At 45.5% G+C, this 19,807-nt stretch overlaps 6 protein-coding genes across 6 annotated transcripts; 2 read left to right on the top strand and 4 right to left on the bottom strand.

Moving 5' to 3' along the window:
* Positions 1 to 176: 176 nt before the first annotated feature.
* On the bottom strand, positions 177 to 3,338 carry I203_104489 (uncharacterized protein; the record flags this gene model as incomplete). Its single annotated transcript, XM_019143924.1, has 5 exons — positions 177 to 2,421; positions 2,478 to 2,682; positions 2,742 to 2,877; positions 2,959 to 3,233; positions 3,311 to 3,338. 5 exons carry the CDS (start codon positions 3,336 to 3,338, stop codon positions 177 to 179), a joined length of 2,889 nt encoding a protein of 962 aa, XP_019006973.1.
* Positions 3,339 to 6,030: 2,692 nt separating this feature from the next.
* Positions 6,031 to 7,412, bottom strand: I203_104488 (uncharacterized protein; the record flags this gene model as incomplete). The annotated part of the gene is made up of 2 exons (XM_019143925.1): positions 6,031 to 6,654; positions 6,753 to 7,412. 2 exons carry the CDS (start codon positions 7,410 to 7,412, stop codon positions 6,031 to 6,033), a joined length of 1,284 nt encoding a protein of 427 aa, XP_019006974.1.
* Positions 7,413 to 8,123: 711 nt separating this feature from the next.
* Positions 8,124 to 10,210, top strand: I203_104487 (uncharacterized protein; the record flags this gene model as incomplete). Its single annotated transcript, XM_019143926.1, has 9 exons — positions 8,124 to 8,159; positions 8,276 to 8,353; positions 8,409 to 8,863; positions 8,924 to 9,017; positions 9,073 to 9,178; positions 9,246 to 9,368; positions 9,429 to 9,507; positions 9,560 to 9,622; positions 9,691 to 10,210. The coding sequence occupies 9 exons, from the start codon at positions 8,124 to 8,126 to the stop codon at positions 10,208 to 10,210; spliced, it is 1,554 nt and encodes a 517-aa protein (XP_019006975.1).
* A 242-nt stretch (positions 10,211 to 10,452) lies between these two features.
* I203_104486 (uncharacterized protein) lies at positions 10,453 to 11,602 on the bottom strand (the record flags this gene model as incomplete). The annotated part of the gene is made up of 2 exons (XM_019143927.1): positions 10,453 to 10,521; positions 10,592 to 11,602. 2 exons carry the CDS (start codon positions 11,600 to 11,602, stop codon positions 10,453 to 10,455), a joined length of 1,080 nt encoding a protein of 359 aa, XP_019006976.1.
* A 45-nt stretch (positions 11,603 to 11,647) lies between these two features.
* On the bottom strand, positions 11,648 to 13,286 carry I203_104485 (uncharacterized protein; the record flags this gene model as incomplete). Its single annotated transcript, XM_019143928.1, has 2 exons — positions 11,648 to 12,760; positions 12,834 to 13,286. 2 exons carry the CDS (start codon positions 13,284 to 13,286, stop codon positions 11,648 to 11,650), a joined length of 1,566 nt encoding a protein of 521 aa, XP_019006977.1.
* Positions 13,287 to 15,413: 2,127 nt separating this feature from the next.
* I203_104484 (uncharacterized protein) lies at positions 15,414 to 19,557 on the top strand (the record flags this gene model as incomplete). Its single annotated transcript, XM_065517551.1, has 24 exons — positions 15,414 to 15,658; positions 15,729 to 15,899; positions 15,953 to 16,005; positions 16,060 to 16,200; positions 16,255 to 16,333; positions 16,394 to 16,586; positions 16,641 to 16,869; positions 16,927 to 16,943; positions 16,994 to 17,072; positions 17,126 to 17,195; positions 17,247 to 17,338; positions 17,391 to 17,466; positions 17,528 to 17,681; positions 17,741 to 17,821; positions 17,887 to 17,894; positions 17,956 to 18,070; positions 18,129 to 18,247; positions 18,306 to 18,372; positions 18,437 to 18,562; positions 18,621 to 18,662; positions 18,723 to 18,787; positions 18,842 to 19,037; positions 19,112 to 19,405; positions 19,504 to 19,557. 24 exons carry the CDS (start codon positions 15,414 to 15,416, stop codon positions 19,555 to 19,557), a joined length of 2,766 nt encoding a protein of 921 aa, XP_065374369.1.
* Between the last annotated feature and the right edge of the window lie 250 nt (positions 19,558 to 19,807).

Genomic DNA, 19,807 nt, shown 5'->3' with positions numbered 1-19,807 from the left:
TGCATGAGATCATACCCAGATTGATAAATATCATATTAAACATATGAAAAGAACCTGTATCCTATAAATGAAACTAAATGAGAGAAGCTATATATGAAACATGAATTACCGTAACTAAGAATCTGACTTCACTCGAACGCCCATGTCATCTTTGATTATGTATGTATAAATGATGCTCAATTTTCTTGCCATCCGACATGTTCTAGCGCACCCGTCCTATCTGACCTTTCCAGATCTCTCATACTTCTCATGAACCATCCGTCTGTCTCGTTCCTGACACTCGTGTAGACGGGAGGTCCAACATCAGCCTCGTGATCCACAACATTCCTCTCATCCTCTTCCGGCTGAGTGGTATTTCCAGTAGCTTTGTTGACTAGCGATGTCAATCCCTTCTTGACCGTCTCAACGGGGTCAGAAGCTACTAGACTGTGTGATTGGACCGAGTGCTCGGACGCTCCCGTGTTGGGCCTCGAACCTCTTCGACCTTGGGTGGCAACAGCTAAAGAATGTATTTGAGAGATATTTCCGAATCCTTTCTCGTAGGCCGCCTCGGAACCATCAGTCGAGATAGGCGACTTGAGGTTGAGAGAAGAAGCATCAGACGTGTACCTCGCATGGTAAGTGTTGGCCGAAGCGGTATCGACGATCAATCCCTTAGAAGCTGATTTTCCTCGGGTATTCCATCGACCTTGCAGTTGCCCAATGGCGAAAGGATTACCAGAAGCGTCAATGCCCTTTTCTCCAGAATCGAAAGCATCAAGCTCAGCAGCCACATCTGTAGGCATGAGTGGATATACCTTGTTGAGATCAATGACTGTGTTTTTGGAGAACTCTTGGAAAGCCTTAGCTCGAAGTAACATAGCTTGTGATTTGGTGAAGAGACTGAAAGGTGTGTAAACGAATGGAGCGGGTGGTTTGTCGGACTCATGTCGGCCGGAAGCGAGGGCGGGTGCCTGCACACCTGACGCTCTTGACTGGACCGGAGTCAATCTAGCATCTGGAGCAGGTAAGACAACCTCAAGTACGACCATTTGAGCAGGCGCTTTGTCATCGTGGTCGGAAGCTGGTATTTCGAGAATCTCCGGTGAAAGTCGGGCGATGTCGAGCAACGTTGGCCAGCATCGCAAAGCGGTTGTGAGAGCTTCGATAGCTACCGCGATAGCTGCTTGGAACTCGTAGAGTGATTCGTCGATTTGAGAATGGAGAGAAGCTGATCCATCATCTGAATTTTCGGCTCGAGCCACAGCTTCATTACATCTTCTGAGTACCTCTCCCATATTCGCATTTGCTAACTCTCTAATCCAAGCTTTCATCGTAGCATTAAGTGGGTAGCCAACATCGGGAAGTCGATAAGCTGGAATCTGATGTCGAGCAAAATTGTATACCAATACGTCCAATCCCTGCATTTGAGTACCGGTAGGTCGAACACCGAAAAGACCGAGGTAGGCACCACCACTTTGAACGACAGGTCGAGTACCTCTCTTGGCATAGGTTTTACAAGCAGACAAGAATACGTCCATTTCTGGTTTACTGACACCGAAGTGGTCGGCCATGGCTTTGGAGAAGAATCGAGTTTCAGCCATTCGATAACCTCTCGAAGTGTATGAGTCGACAGTATCGTTTGATCGAAGTTGGTTCTTATCGGCGTTGGGGTTGTCCCAGGCTGATGGATTACCTTCACCGATTTCCCTGACCAAGAAAAGCATGACACCTTCAGAGTTGTGCATTCTAAGGGTGATACCGTGAATGGAAGATTCATCGTCTCCCTTCACACCTGCTTTACCTTCTTCAGCGGATTTTTCGGATCGTTCTTCCGGCAATCTAGTACCAGTGGTGAGTACTCTATCGAACATCGCTCCAAGCGATTCGACAGAAAGATCGAGCTGTTGGGCAAGAAGGACAGAGGCTTCGACGAATCGGCTTCGGAAAAGCAAAGTTTCCCATGAAGAGTTCAAACCCCTATCTAGGGCAGCTGGTTGTTGCGATTTACCCTTTTGTCGATCAATGACAGATTTAAGGATTCGAGGGACGAAAGGAGTTACCAAAGCCCAATTGAAAGAGAGTTGGTAAAGCCATTGGAAGGTTGATTGTCGAGGGTCGAGTTCACCCAATACTCGTTGAAGATCAGCGTCCGTCTGAATGACCTGCATAGGAATAGTACCATCGTTCTTCACTAGGAGTTTGCCGGTCTTGTCAAAAGCGGCACTAGCAATCACGATGTTTCTAGCTTTGTTCCTGATTTGTCGCTTGGTCATTGCATCCAAGAAAGCGATGACGAAACATAGAAGCACGATAACACCACACATAACCGAGATGGCGATGGTGAGTCGAGTAGCTTGTCCACCAGCATTAGCGAGGATCATAGGATCAACGCCTTGCTTGTATCGGTATGAAGTACCACCGAGACCGAGGTAGTGCATTCTGTGAGGTACATAATCAGCCCTTGTTTCGAAGAACATATGAAGAAGATGACTTACCCGCATACGGCAGTAGCCAAGAGAAGAGCACAAAGAGCTCGCTTCCACCAAGATTCCTCCCATTGAGCTCGAAGTCTGAAGAACAGGAACAGAGCAACGATGGCAGCGACGGCGGCGAGGATGAGAGCGAAGACGACGGTTACCGCAGTGTAGGTGACTTGTAGTGTGGGAAGTCGGAAGGAAGCAGAGTAGTGCATGAGACCGACTAGAAGCGATTATAAAGCTCAGCTTTCTGTATCAATGACCGAATGAGGGAAGACATACTGGTAAGACCTTGGAAAGCACCAGCGAAGAGCACTCTCCAAATGTGAAAGTCGATTTCTGAACCGATAAGCCAGAACGAGATGAACGTAGCCAAAATGGGGACGAAAAGGGATAACGCAGTCATACCCTTGTCGAACTACCAATACGTGACGAGATCTCACGTCAGCTCATGATCTTTCGATTTGTGCATAGAAGTGAAATGTCGAATTGGACTTACTTGAATATACCAAGTAACATACGGACTAGCCCTCAATCTTATACTTATCATACTAACAAAGTGCATACCCCAGATAGCACATGCCGCAAATACGACAGCAGCCAATAAGAGTAAACCATGATTTCTCCAACCTCTCGAAGAAGTTCTTCGACCGAGCACCAACAGAGTAGCGTAAGATCCCAAGTAAGATACGATGACCGATGCGACCAATACACCTGGTTGTGGTCGGAGGGGGATAGCGAAATCTATGTAGTAATCGGCCAATGCCTGGGGATCTATAAGAATCACAGGTATCAGTGAAAAGTAGATAGTTTTAAGGAAAAACAGAATCCAGCGAGTAAGAATCACTCACCATTCCAAATAGCTTCAGGAGGAGCCATCTTGATCGAATTCTTCTCCTTTTCTCTCGTCAAATGTGAAACTCTTCAGGTTACAAGCTAGTTGCAAGAAGACAACCGTGTAAGTACTTGAACAATGGGGATATTCCTATCCTCTCGAAAGTCCAAAAAGAAAGATGCAAGTCCACCAGGGACGTTGATAGTGAGCAGAAGCGATATAGTAAAGAAGCGAAAGGAAGAAGAAGAAAGAAGGATAAATGAATATGAGTCAAATTAGAAACGATGAGTATAAAGGTAGATCCAGAAGTGATCTCAGATAGAGTCGGAATCGGATTTCCACGATATAGCGAACTAGGGCTGTATTGAGTAGTAAGAAGAAGTATAGTAAAGTGGAACTGAAACGGACCTATACGATTGAATAGGTGTAAGGTGGGAGAGAAAGGATTGAGAATGAAAAGGCAGGTAGATATCGTGGCTTGGTCGGTGAAAGGAAGGCATAACAAGACGAAGAAGTCTAGTTGGGATGATTGACGCCATTGATAGAGAATCACAAGCAAAGGTACACATCCGATAAAAGGGTGTCAGGGGAGGGTGGTACATGTCAAATTCGGTGAGACAGTCATACACCATACACGAGGATTCATTGAACTGATTGACTATTTTGATTGATTAAATTGAGTTTGAATTCGAGTTGATTGATCGACCCAAACTGAAACAGAGACACACGCACACACCACTGATACGACTGAGACAGCCGATCATATGGATAGATGTGTTGTACACAAAGCGATACGAAGAGCCATCAAGATCTCTTCTGGAAAAAGAAAGAAGGAAAGATACGACCAAGAAAGAGGATGGACTGGTGACGTGTGAACACAAGCAAGCACATACACAACACACAGACGTATGAAACCAATGGTAAGGGAAATGATGAGAGAAAGCACAGACACACACACAATACCATTGCCGCACACGCACACCGTCTAGTCGTAGGCATCCCGGTGATGGAAATGAGCTACTCACACGTATAAACTACCAATACTGTCTCTCCTACTCAGCTTCAGATGTCCTCTTAATCAAAGCTCAGCTTCGTTGTCGTTATATCTGACCGCTTCTAGCTGGTCTCGTACACTATCGGTCGATCCCTCGAGGTCGTAAATCCGGAGTGGGACGATCAACACAATTTTACGTGTATTGATCTTGATGGTGATTTCGTGATCAAGATGCGATACAGATGCAAATGATGATAACAAGCTATCGATGTCACCATGTGCATACAGCCCTCAGCAGGTCGGGAGAAAACTGCATCTTAGTCTCACGTTGAGCTGATTTAGAGGATACATACATAGCAAAGGATCATGGTAGCTTCCGCATGCCAAAATCCATGTGCCCTCGATCAATCTATTCCGTACCTTACCTTATGAAAGCCATGAGGAGGAAAAGTTCTCATAGGTGCCCTAGGTACCTTCTGGAGAAAGGGTAAGACCAAAGATATAATTGAATCTAAAAGTCAAAGGCAAAGCGATCACGTAAGAAGAGCAGAAGAAGCCTGGTCTATCATTCGAATGTAACGACGACAGGCTAGGTCCAGGTAGGTCTTCAGATTTCCGGTCTATTCTGTCTTTCGGCTTTATGAGAAATCCAAGACGAAAGGAATCACAACGCGGATGATTTCATTTTTTGAAAATTCAAGGACACCATGAAATAAGGTGTGGTACTTGTACCCCTCAATGTCCCCCTGTCCTCTAAATGCTTCACCCGTAGTTTTCAGGAAAGTCTGATAAAGCTTGTATTACCCGAATACCTAAAATCTTCCTTCCCTCTTTTCTCACCCCTCCAACTATAGATACTGACTGAGCTGTGAAGAGATCTGATCTTCTCAAGTCTGTGCATCCTGCATATCAACCATGCACGGACGACGAGCCCAGCTGATGTATCCAATCCAGTAAAGAACGCCTCATGACGCACTAAAATCCGTTCATCCTTCTGAAAATCACATAAAATTACGGATACCACTTGTTCCTCCTGATCTTCTGGATTTCATGGCGTACATAAGCTTATAGGCACAGAGCACATCTTGGAATCGAACGTCATGAGGCGTAGAGGTTCTCTTATCTCCACTGGTCGACGGTCTGCAGATATGTATACAGTACCAGAAATGTGGATGAGTTCCATTACTGGGACAGCTTGATATTGCTATGGTAACACCAGTAAATATCTTGCAGGGTTGTTATATCTGCACCAGACTCGGAAGAACGGGAAAAAATTTGTGAGACAGCCATTCATCTCTGAATCCATTTGACCCTATAGACTGAAGCTAATGAAAACGCGCTACGGACTTATCGCGACGCGTCGACATGAGAACATGAGGATTTAGCTAGACTACAACTATTGCTAGAACGATATACTCGTACGCATCTTGTTATGGATAGCCAGCGAACACATAATAGCCGAGCTTTTACCTGTCGATGAGGTCTCCCGTTCCTACGAGACGAATGGTTGAAGCTTTCACCGCATCCTCAATCCGACTCTTCGATCATCAATACTGCCGATTACTCATATCCTGATCAATCAGCTGAAGACGTCAAGAACTTAGGTGCAACCGGATCTACCTGGCAAATTGACCTGTCGCAAGCTTTATCCCGTGACAGCGATGCGGCATAAGACTGAAGGATGTAAGAGATGTGCAATTACAAGCATGAAGTACGGAATTTAGATCAGTGTAAGCTACAAATCAGAATTTCCTGTTCAAAACAGATTTCGCTTCTTCTGCCATCTCCGTGATCTGAGCATTCCAAATCTTCTCATTACTCTCTTTACATTCCTTCTGGATCTTCTCGATGTCTTTCCCTGTACCTTCTACCCTCCATTCATACAAATCTCCGCTCCGTCGACTGGATTGCACTAACCACTGAGTCCTTTCTAATCTCGTCTCACTAAATGTCTTGAAAGCGATATCAACACCATTCAACCCTTGTTTTCTGACTTTGTCATCGTTGAGCAATTCAGCCATTATAGCAACATCCTCAATACACATTCCAGCACCTGCACCATGATGTGGACTAGTAGCATGAGCTGCATCACCCAAGACGCACACCCGCCTTTTGTGATACGATTCCATCGGATGATCACCCAGATCGAATATCGCCCAGCAATCAAGTTTCGGTTCGAGAATATCGATGATCTTCTGAACGGTAGGGCCGAAATGTTCGAAATCTTTCTTGACGTGTGATTTCTCAGAAGGCAATACGAGCTTTTCGGATGATGGCCATGGTTCAGAATTGGTTCGGAATGCTACGACGTTCATGGTTTCGCCGTGGTCCACTGGGAAAGTCAACACATGAGCATCTTGTCCCATCTATGACCAGGTCCAAACAAAAGTCAGCTCCTAATCTCTCTTTTTTCGTTGCATGTCTAAGAAAGAATGGCATCTAAAGCAAAAATGACACGACTCACATGCATCTTAGCATTCTGAGCCAAATCTTCTCCTAGCGCTTCAACAGCTTTCTTCATCGGGATCAATCCCCTATAAGCGTATTTATGTGTATAACTCGGTGAATTTCCAGGGAGATCTTTGCCTAACATCCAAGTCCTAACACTTGATTTGATCCCATCACACCCTATAATTGCATCTGTCTCTTCCTCAGTCCCATCATGGAATTTCATTCTCAGAGGCTTCGCATCTCCTTCGTCGATAATCGTATCTAGGTGTTTACCGAGTTTCGTTGTTCCCTCTCTTAATAAACCAACAATTTCATCTAAGAAATGAGCTCTGTGAACTGCATTCGCACCAAATTCATTCGTCAAGCTAAACAAATAAGGTTCTTGACCGATGGGCTGATCCGCCTCTCCGTCTAACCAGTCAAACCATGTTTTCTGCTTTTCCGTAAATATGTTTCTAGTAGCTACTTTCTCGAATGCATCGTATATGTCAGTCGAACAAAGCTTCATAGCTCTCGTAGCTGCTGGGTTGAAAGCCACTCCCGCTCCGATCTCGCCGAACTTGGGCGCTTGTTCGTATATTGTCACGTCGAGATTACGCTTTTGGAGTGCTATGGCTAAACAGACTCCGGATATACCTCCGCCGATTATCGCTATTCGAGGTTGTGAGCCCATCTTGATGGGATTTTCTTCAGTAGTAGAATAAGATTTTTAAGAGACTGTAATTCAAGAAAGAAGAAAAGATGAATGTGAACCATATATATAGACAGTCTCATCTACCTGTGTTGAAACCTATTCATCATGTTGTCATTGACGGCAGCGTCCTCATCGCCATCGACCTGCGTCATCTAATCTCGCTTACTTTCTTCGACAGACAGAGATGGCACATCCACCTATTGACCTAGGCGAGCTCCAGCTCATACCCGCGACCTCTACGACAGGACATCCCTGTCAAATTCGACACTTTTTAAAAGTGAGATCACCTGGAGTATGAGCAGACATGCATAGGTTGGCTCTTCCTAGATGGTGAGTGGATGTGCCATGTGTCGATCACGAAGCAAGCTTATGTAAGGTGCTGTGAGTGCGTCATATCGCAGTCAGTCCCATGCCCGCCGGTGATTGTCCTTTGACCCGTTGACAACGACACGAGTAATAACAACATATTCAATCATCATCTGCTCTCTTATTGCTCTTTTCATCAACTATAGCGACATTAGCAGCATACTACTTCTTATCAAAGCTGTAGCAGATCGGCAGCGAGCTTCATATCACGCATCACTTGGCTATACGATCAAATCAGGGGATCAGGAACATAGAGAATCCCACCGTTCGATATCGGACTTCTCCAAGGTTCCATCAAATCACCGACGAGATCAGGTGATCATCATGCCCAACGCAGCGCCGTTCTGGCTTTGCCATGAGGTCAGTCTGACCATCTATTCATCTTCCACCATGAAAATGCGTTCAGGAGCATCACGCCAGCAGATCAAGCGGACGTGGCCCACGATGATGTGCTGATGTGATATAATCAATTACAGTGTGGTGCTCAAATGCGGCCTGTCACAGTCAATGGTGTATCGCATTGTGCATCATGCAACGGTGAATTCATAGAGATCGTAAGCATCCGCTTTCCTCTGTAGGTTGAGTCTGGAGCTTACGATGATATGACAGCTTGACCCAGAAGTCAATCCTGATCCATTCCATGAACTTTCTCCTGCTCCGCCGAGTCGTCCTGGCGCCGAACCATCCTCACCTTCTCGATCGAATCCTCCACCTCCACCATTTCAGCATAATCCAGGACAAGGCGGACAGTCCTTCTTATCCAGCTTATTTGGTAATATATTAGGTGCCGCAGCAGATCATCAACATGGCGAAGGATCACGTACACCCTCAGGTGGGAGTGGGGGTAATGATGGATCGGACAGTACCGAGACAAGCCCTAGTAGGAGTACTGGAAGAACTGGAGGATCAAGTGGGGGAGCAAGGACATTCGCGTTCAATTTCCCAGGTGGAGGGAGAGGTCAAGTAGTCTTTGGCTTCGGTAATGGTAGTGGTGGAGGCATGGGAATGGGTCCCTTTGGTCCCACAGGTCAAGGTGCAACCACTGGAGGGATGGATTTTGAGAGGTGAGTGGACGATGCAATCTCGATTCATCAACGCGTATGCTGATCATCATAAATGGCCAGCTTGTTCCCTCAAGGGTTTGGACCCCCTCCTAGAGCAGGACCTGGCGGACCTCAGCCCTTAGGTCCGGGAGATCCCATGGATGGAGCAGAGCTGGTGAGTCGACAAACATTTCTAACAGTCCAAGGCAGACAGCTGACAATGTGACTAGTTGCGTGCCTTAATGGCCGTGATGGGAGAGGAAGGACAGGGAGGTCCAGGAATGTTCTTTGGTCCAGCAGGGAGAGCGAATCTTGGAGACTACGCAACTTCAGAGCGTAAGCTATTGCTCTTATAGGTCCTCTTCGCTAGCGTACAGCCTACTGATCTTGTAAATTCCAATAGAGGGATTTAACGATATACTGGAAAGATTGATGCAAGCGGCTGGTCCTCAGGGGCCATTACCTGCTTCGGACATTGTCATCGAAGGCCTACCAAGGTTCAAATTCGATGACGAGAAGAAGCTAGGTAAGCTCAGTATGATTTGTGCATGCATCTAGAATAGCTAACGTTTGCCCTCATTATCAGCCCAAAGCACGTATAAGGATTGTCCAGTATGTAAAGATGATTTTGCAGTGGGAGATGAGGTTATGAGGATACCTTGCGCGTGAGTTGATACAGCTCAATGGCTGAGCGATCAGCTGACAAAAGTTTTTTAGGCATATTTTCCATCCGGACTGTCTAGTACCATGGCTGAAGCAGAATGGGTCGTGTCCTGTATGGTGAGTTTGCGCTTGTTCCAGTATACTTGCCCGAAGTTCTACCTGCTGATGATCATATACCTGTCTAGTCGATTCTCTTTGGTACCAGAGGAAGAAGATCGGGCACGACGGTCTCAAGGACAAGGGCAAGGGCAAGGGCAAGGTTCTGGTACAGCACAAGACAATCAAGAGGGTGGTCAATCAACGATGACGAGTATCCTCAATCGATTATTTGGCCAAGCGGGCGGGACTACAAGTAACCCAACATCACCTACCGATAATGAGACAAACCACTTCACCTTTGGATCCGCCGGACAGGCTGCTCAATCATCAACTCCTGGAGCAACCACGTCGTCCAATTTTCCTCCTGCATCGAACTCAGTAAACAGTGCCGACCAGCCTCCAACTGCTGCTACCGGAAACAGCGCTCAATCGGAAGACCCTCCTTCTCCGACTTTGCCTACTTCAGGTCAACCAGTGACACAAAATTCTCCACATACTTCAGAGCAGGATCGTCCCTCGCTGTCTAGTGCTATACCCGAAGATTACAGAGCAAGGCACAGGGAAAGGGAAAGACAGCGACAGCATGAAGAAGACAATCAAGGGTGAGTCGAAATCGCACGATATGGCATATACAGCAGCTGATGAAGCAAAGACAGCGTCGACTACTTGGATCTTGATTAAGAGAAGCGCATTCCGTCAATTAGATATTACGAGATGATATGGAAGATACAGAGGGAGTACGAAATTGAAGGGATGTTGTATGTTAACATGTAACATAGGTTGACATTAAATTCATACTCATCATGAAATAACCAAAACATGTCGACGCTTCTCCTCAGTGATCCTTCTTATCTGGCTCCATGATCCTGTTTCGTCCAGATAGGAGCGGTAGCTAGACTTAGCAATATTGATTCTGGCTAAACAGTCATCGTTTAATCAGCTGATGAGGAGTTTTAAATCGACAAGTCGTGTAGCTGAAAAACTCACAGTCTCAAGCAAACTTTCCCTACCCATTCTAGCTCTTACCGTTTCTTCCCTATTTTCGTTCCCTCTTACAGTCAAACTATTGATCTGACGTCTGCTTCTCCCTTGGCTGATATGACTCATGGGACTTTTGATACTCAATGGAGCTGTGATCTTCATAGTTGAGGAACCCGGTGGTGTCATTATGACACTTTCGGAAATCGAACGTTCATGATTGCTCCTATATCTGCACTGATGATTGCTATCATCTATAATACACAAATCCATGTTAGACAATTGATGTCCATCTTCTGAGCGGTATGCACTGAGGGGTACCTCAAGTCCCATTATCGACGCGGAAAGTGATCGATGATGTCCGGGTGGATAAATGAGGATCTCATTGGTCAGACCGGTGATTGAGATAGCAGTAGTATGAGAGTCGGTCGATTCCATTCCAGCATCGGAATTCTGTTCTGCCTCGTCCTCATTCTCACATATTTGAACTGTCAATCCACCATCTGTGGTGCACTCAAACCTTTCTTTTTCTGCATCGAGGTCTAATGGATCACCTGAAGATGAGGGATCGTCTCGCTTCCTATCAGGAGGTATAGGAAATGATAACGAATTGATGTTGAGCATAGTCGCAGTCGATAAAGGTCTGGAAGATCGAAACAGTGAGATCTTCACAGGCGATTTAGGACTTGGTGTAGGAGCTTCAAGGAACCGCACAGTAGTGGTTGTGGTAGTGGCTGAACCGTTAGAACGAGGTGTCGAGATACAATTCGAATCTTCATTCACCGAATCTCCAGCATGGGTTTCCACTTCATCCTGATTTTGTTTATTCTGTATTATTGAACCCAATTCTTCCTTTAAGCTGTTCAACTCTTTGTCTCTCTTTTTCAGACTGATTTTTATAACGCCAACAGAATGTTCCCTCGCTTCAATTTCGATCTGTCTAATCTGATCATTGCATATATAAATCTGTCTCGAGACTCTATCAACTCTTCTCAAAGCTTGACCAAGGGCTTGTACCATCTTGTGTAATTTGATTTGATCCAATTTGAATATACCCTGTTCGATCTACTTAGTTAGACTTTCACGCTGATTGACTAACAGGAAATGTTTTCCTTTCAATCTTGATAATTCTGCTCTCAGCCTGATTTCCTCGAATTTCGAATTCTCCAATATCACTGGATGTAGTAGTCGAGGCGACGATACCATTTGATCAGAAAGCGAATGTTCGATGAGAACGTTGTAAGGCTCCTCACCGATCTCAGCGAGAAGTTCCGAAGAAGGTTTAGTACACCATGGGATAGGCAGGTTATCAAATGGCTTGACACCCGGTGTCGAAGTGGTGGTAGGCAGAGAGGTATATGTAGATCCGGGAGTGGCAGACGTGTCGGACATGGCAGAAGACAGTCCAGGTGTGACGCAATTTCGATGACCTAGTGTTGGTGAAGAAGGTGAACGAAGAGGTTTGAAAGTAGGTTGAGAGCGTTGTTTACGGGGTGTTTCGTCGATACTTCTCAATTTGTTCATTTCGGTGATGTTCATAACATCGTTGGTAGAGAACGAACGTGGTCTTTCAGCTCGGATTTGTTCTTGCTCATGAGGATGAGAGGAGGGTCGAATGGTCTCTTCGGATTGATGTCGAACTGGAGAAGGTCTTGACGATTGAATGGGTGTTGGTGTATATTCCACTTGAAGTGATTGATCTGAATGACGATCAGGACGATGAAGGTGGACATTGAATAGGCCACTTGATTTGACAGCATCAATTTCGATTCCGCTTTTGTGACTTTTCTCATCGAATTCTTTGGTAGCTTCTACAGAGTGTTTCATCTTGATTCTTATCCGGGAAGAACTGGCTAGCTGAGGATCAAGGTTACTAGTCTTGAGTTTCAAAGCTACTGGACGATGTTTAGGTTCATGAGATCCATGACCAAAAATGTCGAACGACCTAGAATCTGATCCCACATCGAGTGTGCTCCTCGTACTGGCCAGTGAAGGATAGAGGCCCCCCATGGCTGTATTGGTTCGACTGGATATCGAGGCAGAGCCTGATCTAGCGCGAGATTGACTCGACTGGGTGGTGGATAGGGGTGCACTGCCTGTTCTGATGTGGGTGTTAGGAGATGTATAGGAAGAAGGAGGTGCCGGTACAGTCTTGGAATTCAGTCCAAGAGAAGGTTTCTAAAATGAACAATCAATCTTCATCAGCATTAATCGATTTAAGAAGATTACGCAAGTTGAGAATATCACCTACCCTCGCGTGACCAATACCTTGGGTACCATTGTGTATAGCTGAAGCCCTACGATCCGGCGAAGCTTCAGGAGTGGGAGGCAGCGCATATGCTGGAGGCGGTAAAGAAGGCGGTAACGTAGCGATAGGAGTTGAAGCTACAGATTTGCACCATTTTGTTGATGACGAGTATGTCTGACCGGCAGAAGAGGGAGTGGTTGCAGTAAAGTCTCTGCGAGCTTTCGTTGAAGGACTTGGAGTTTCACCGGACTTCTTAGTACGAGGGCTCTCATTGCGAGGTTTGGCGGGAGAGCGAGAGATCTGGTAATGATTTGACGAAGGGGCTGGGAGGGTGGGTTCAGCTTTACCGGGACTGGCTGTTACAGGTGTAGGTGGATCAGCACCTTCGGTGAAGGGATGATTGAAGATCTGAGGTGTGGTCCGGCCACTCTTGAATACAGAACCGAAGATAGACATTTTGAAAGGGGAAGAGAAACAGTCCAGAAACGTCGAATCGCTACAATGGCTGTATTCAAAGCGTATGACAGAAAGATACAGTGACTACCAGAGTGAAGCAGGGAAAAGAGAGGGGAAGAGCTGCAAGGGGTTTATCAAGATATACTAGAAAATAGTCTTATCTGAATTTAGCAAACAACTGATTTATGATGAAATCGAAGCAAAGGGCTCACATGTGAGGCTGAAACAATCGAGCACAAGACCATCAATGATGTGTTCATCGTTCCTAGTGCCCTTGGAATCTGATCTAGAAGGAACCAGTTTGTAAGAGATTCGAACTCATTTGGCGATCATTGCGGATGTTCAATTGGTTTTAGTGCGAGCTTTGACCTTTTAGCATCTTCCATCGTCAGAAGTCATCTAGATGCCGCCATGGGTACCTGAGTCAAAATCGTACAGCTATCATCTCGTGTTGAAGCGAGGACATCATAGCTTGTGGCTGACACTATCAGATCGGTTGAGCGAAAGTGAATGATGCTCTCCCCCTACACATCTTGAAGTAGAAAGTGTTCATGTCGAAGAGTCAGTGACGAGGCCTCAAGCGAGGTAGTGGGGTCAGTAGTAGCCTGCTGATAAGCAGATGAGCCTAGAAAAGGTGCAAGGCACTTAAACCAACTTCCCGGACGTCGCTTGTATAGAACATCTCTGTGTACTTCTTTTTCCCACCTGATATATGGTGATGTACATGTGTGAATGCGTTCCTTGACATCAAGGAGTGTTGTCAAGGTAACTGTGTAAGAGCTACCTAGAAACCAAGGAGTGGTCCAATGAGAGATTGATCGTCGTTCAGTATTGACTGTTGCCAAGGTCGTGTGTTTAGGTGAATGTACCGGCGTATCTACAGAGTTCTTTCTGTCCCACGCACCTCGAAACAGCATGCCGTTGTGACAGGTTACAGGATCTTCCAAAGCCGAACTCAGTGACAGAAACGACGGTTTCGGCAAAGAGATTTATCGTTAAGAAAGTGCGCCGGAAGCAGGTCCATTGCGATTGCCAGCTTGTACTAATCGAATATGCGATGAGGAAGCAGTGTAGGTTGAGTTGCAGAACAAAAACAGCAAAAGACAAAAAAGTATTATATGGTTGCCGCGACATCAGAAGCCGGTAGTGCGGTGGCATCGACATCTTGTGCTGCGTTCAGCAAGCTGAAGAGGCGAGCACTGGCGTGAAAAATCGGGTAAGAAGTAAGGGAACGTATTCCCATAACGCTTCTTACAGCGTTAAGAACAGATACTACACATGATCTTAGCCAAAAGAGGCCAGAGAGGATAAAATTGATGATCGCGCTGAGGATGGACATTTCCGCTATGGCGACTTGAATTGACAGGCTCGGCGTTTTGTTGTGGCACTTCTGACACGCGTTGCACCTGCTCCGAGAATATCATCAATGAAAACAATCGCGATGCAAATGGGAGAAAAGCAAAAACATACACGCACAGATCCAGATCCAAACTAACTTACTGAATAGAAATCAAACACTAGACGTTATAAACCCCTGTACTCAGAAACTGATCATTCAAGGTCATCGACGATCCGGTATGCATACGCCTGAGGGCCTTGTCGACGTGGGCAATACGGTATACAAGCTGTCTTCCAGTCGAAGCGTCTCGCCTTCATTCCAATCTCGACTGGGTGGGTTGTCATGGTGAGCAGTCAAGCTATCAGGTATCATGGTATCCTTTGATTGCCCCTACAGCTATCAACCTGCCTCCTGCCTCGCCTTTCCAACGTATATCCTTAGTTAATCGTGATGTCACTGGTTGTGCCTCTGCCCTCCTTTCAGTTGAATAATCATTCCTCAGCTGGGGATCCGATTCTTACTGAATGGGTGAGCAGGGTGGTCTGCTAATGCGGATGAAGGATAGCTCCAATCTAAGCATTGATCTACAAAAACATACACTACTGTACAGCAAACTAGTCGTGTTTCACCTTTGATCACATCTCTTTTGACTTGTGTCACCACATCATAAAACGATCTTGACGACACCTTGAACGATTCTAACGTTGTTCATAATCTCTGCAAGAACATTGGGGACGAGTCAAGTCCTCTGTAATATCATCTATTCTCACAGGTAGGGATTATACATAATGAGTCATAACGATCCGTTTCACGACCAGAATCAGCAGCGTAACCGATTCACACCTTCACCTCAACCTTCGCATTATCCACCCTCTAGCCAACCCCAGGTTTATCCACCCGCACCTTATAGCTATGATGATGGAGGGGACATGGGATACAGAGGGAGAATGGGAGGAGGAGTAGAGATCAATGGACAACATATGCCCTGGGTAGCCGGTGAAGAGGATGATGAGTTGAAACCTCTGACATCTGAGTGAGTTTGCTGTTCGTCCCATCATGACGTGTCAGGATATTGCTCATTGTTAGCGGTTTACGCTACCCAGTCCTAATGCGTCAACCACTTCGTTCCTCCCTCACTCTCCTTATCAAAGACCACTCAACCATATGCCATCGACCAACTCGGTCGGAGCGGATTTCATGCGTCGTCAGACTCTCCCTAGAAGGGGTGTAACAGTCAAGAAGATCAAGTTGACCAAAGGAAACTTCATCGCTGAGTGAGTATCTTAGCTGCTACCCTCGAGGAAGAATGTACTGACAAGGCTGCTAGTTATGCTGTACCTGGACCAGTGTCAAGCTCCGTTGAGGATAAGTGGATTGCTGGTAAGTTGATTGACCGCTCCTGTCGCCAGTATAGTTTATTGACGTTATTGACAGGTAACAAGTCCAACGAGTTCTCTCATATGCGATACACTGCGGCTACCTGTGATCCAGATGACTTTACACCTGAGAACGGGTGGAGATTGAAGACCTCTTCTTATAACCGAGAGACAGAGCTCTTGATTGCTATTACCAGCTGTGAGTCCTACCCTGCCAACTGTATCAGTCGTACCACTGACAGAGTGCCATCAGACAACGAGGATAAGATTTTGTATGCTCGTACATTACACAATGTCATGTTGAATATCAGAGATATCTGCAATACCAAAGCGTGAGTTCACAGATCTGATTTATTTCATCAAAGATTCACAGGACTGATACCTGCCCGTAGTTCTAAATTCTGGCGAAGAACAGCTGAAGAGGGTAGACCAGGATGGCAAAGGATCGTCGTCGCGTTAGTCGCTGATGGTTTAGGACCCATGGATAAACAAGTATTAGATGTGCTTCAGACAATTGGTGTCTTCCAAGATGGTATCCTGAAGAAAGAGGTAGATGGTAAACCTACTGTAGCTCATATTTTTGAGGTATGTCATTTGTCTTTTTGATGTTTATATGCTTAGTTAAGGATTTGTTGGCAGTATACAACCCAACTATCTATCGACGCTACTCCTCAACTAGTTCAACCTCATCCTGGAGATGCCAACAATCTCGTACCTGTCCAGATGATCTTCGTGCTCAAAGCGGAGAACTCCAAGAAAATCAACTCTCACAGATGGTTATTCAATGCTTTGGGTAGACAGCTAAATCCCGAGATTTGCGTGTTACTGGATGCTGGTACAAAACCTGGGCACAAAGCGATTTATCACTGTAAGCCGTTCCGTGCTCAAGAAGGCAAACACAGCTGATTTAATATTGTGCGCGTAGTATGGGAAGCATTCTACGTAAGCCAAGCAGTTCAGGTAGTGATCATCAAACTGACAAAGCGGCATAGAACAACCCCAATCTTGGTGGAGCATGCGGTGAGATCCATGCAATGATCAAAGGCGGAAAGAAACTGCTCAATCCGCTTGGTAAGCGATCCCCATCACACCATATTGGGTATAAGAGCTGATGCGAACCCTAGTTGCCGCTCAAAACTTTGAGTATAAAATGTCAAATATCCTTGATAAGCCTTTGGAAAGCAGTTTCGGATAGTAAGTCTGATTCTACCTCAGCGAAGCATCCTATTGATGTTCCGTTTTCAGTGTGAGCGTGTTGCCCGGTGCATTCTCCGCTTATCGTTTCCGAGCTATCCAAGGAAGACCCCTGGAACAGTATTTCCATGGTGATCATACAAGTGGGTGAACCGTTTTGCTACAACCGATGAAATGCTAATCTCTTTGATATAGTGGCTGCTCGTCTGGGAAAGAAGGGTATCTATGGAATGAACATCTTCACCAAGAATATGTTCTTGGCTGAGGATAGGTATGTCAGACAATACCTCAGCTCATGATGCTCTTGCCTATACTAACGTATTATTTCGCAGAATCTTGTGTTTCGAGCTGGTCGCAAAGGCCAAGGACAGATGGGTCTTACAATACGTCAAACCTAGTAAAGCCGAAACGGATGTCCCAGAGCAAGCCGCTGAGTTGATCAGTCAAAGAAGAAGATGGTTGAATGGTTCTTTCGCTGCTTCTGTTGTGAGTATCGTTATACTAGTACATGTTTGACGATTGCACGAGCTGACTCTATTGCTCAGTACGCTCTCATCCACTTTTTCCGATTGTACAAATCTGGTCATGGACCTATCAGAATGCTGTTTTTCCATGTACAAGGACTGGTGAGCTGCGTGGCTTGACAAAGTTGTCCATACATGAGCTGATGAATTCACTTTCAACTGTTCAGTACAACTTGTATGTTATGCCCATTGAGCATGGTGTCAAGTCGTAACCGCTGACCTTTGCTACAACATAGCTTCAATCTGATTTTCTCCTGGTTCGCCTTGGCCAATTTATGGCTCACTTTCTCTATCATTATCAACCTTGTTCCTGCTGGTTCCAATATCAACCTATTCGTTACTGCTGAGGTCGTGAGTCAACGGAGCCGAGACTGACAGTGATTCTTACTGATGTGTTGCTGTTGTTCAGACTTACTGGGTCAACTTAGTCTTGATGTGGATATACATGGCTTTCTTGATGCTCCAATTTGTACTCGCGCTGGGTAATCGACCCAAGGGAGAGAAAGGGTTATATATCCTTACGCTATGGTAAGCTATGTACGAATCGAGCTTATTTGTCGTTTAGCTCACCTTGTCTTTACCTTAGGGTTTATGCTGTCCTAGCTGCCTACCTGATCGTCTGCTCAGTCATTCTATCCGTTGTCGCATTCAAAGTAGGTGATCAGAGATTTTCTGGTAAATTGACATAGCTAGACAAAGCTAATACTCGTTTTATAGGGAGCTTTGAGTGATCCAGGAAACATCGGTCAGAAACTCGCTAATCTCTTCAATGCAACGAACGGTGTATTGGTTGCAGCGGTCATGTCGACGATCGGTATTTACCTCATCGCGTCCTTCCTATACGTGAGTGGTCATATGAATACGCTATGGTATATTTCAATGCTGACAAATGCGTAATTAGCGAGATCCATGGCACATGTTCAGTTCTTTCCCTCAATATATGGTGAGTCCGATTTCCACCCAGGAGTACCAGAAGATACGGGCTAATGTTATCGTATCACAGCTTTTGGCACCTTCTTTCACCAACGTGCTTAATGTTTACGCTTTCTGCAATCTGCATGATGTCTCGTAAGCTATCCTGGATCCACCTGTAAATGACGACTATGCTAATATTTGGAATAGATGGGGTACAAAGGGTTCCGATAAAGCGGAAGCTCTTCCTGCCGTTTCTTCAAGCAAAGAGAAAGGCGGCGATGCAGCCGTGGTGGAAGAACCTCAGAGAAATCAAGATGAGTTGGACGAATCGTTCAAATCGGTAGTACAAAGAGCTGTGGCACCATACAAGAATGAGGAAAAGGAGGAGAAACCAAGTATGGATGTGAGTGCATATTCATCTCACATCACCTGTTGTAAGGACTAGCTAAATGAGCGTGTGCTCTTGTTGGGCTACAGGACGAAAACCGTACTTTCCGTACTCGTCTCGTAGGATTTTGGTTACTCTCCAACGCCGGTTTGGCAATTTCGATCCAAACCTTGAACGGTTTAGACACGACAAAAAAACTCGTCGAGAAATGTGTACCTGACGAATACGATCCTTTCTCTGGAAACGTTACTGTCCCCATGAACGGTACATGTATCGAGAACGCTTTGAAGTTCAATACGGTGGAATTGCAAAACAAACAACAATTTTATTTCCAAGCTTTACTTTGGGCCACTTTTGGTTTGAGTATGGTCAGGTTCTTAGGAGTGAGTACATATTGCCATCTTACTTTCACGTGATATAGACGAGATCTTCATCATTATCTTTTCTCGATTCTGCTGACGCCGAATGACACCCTACTTAGTGCTTGTACTACTGGACTGCTAGACAACTCGGAAGATGTTGTAGACGGAACTAGACTTGCTGTTTCCCTCGTACCTGACAAACCCTGTATATACAAACTAACCGACAACGAGTTACGCTTTCATATTTTACACATATTCATGACGAGGAGATGTATCTTGCTCAGAGGCGGAAGCTGAAACGGCAATAAGGCTAAACTTTTTTACACATACATACCCATTGTACATCACTGGGATACCTGGACGCTATTCACACATATATCCTTTTGTATAGAGTGATCTATTCCTTGCCATTTCTAGCGTTTT

The sequence above is a fragment of the Kwoniella mangroviensis genome, assembly GCF_000507465.2.
Source record: "Kwoniella mangroviensis CBS 8507 chromosome 1 map unlocalized Ctg01, whole genome shotgun sequence".
NCBI classification, from domain to species: domain Eukaryota; kingdom Fungi; phylum Basidiomycota; class Tremellomycetes; order Tremellales; family Cryptococcaceae; genus Kwoniella; species Kwoniella mangrovensis.
Note: the sequence above shows the minus strand (reverse complement) of the source record. Positions and strands in the feature narration are given on the sequence as shown.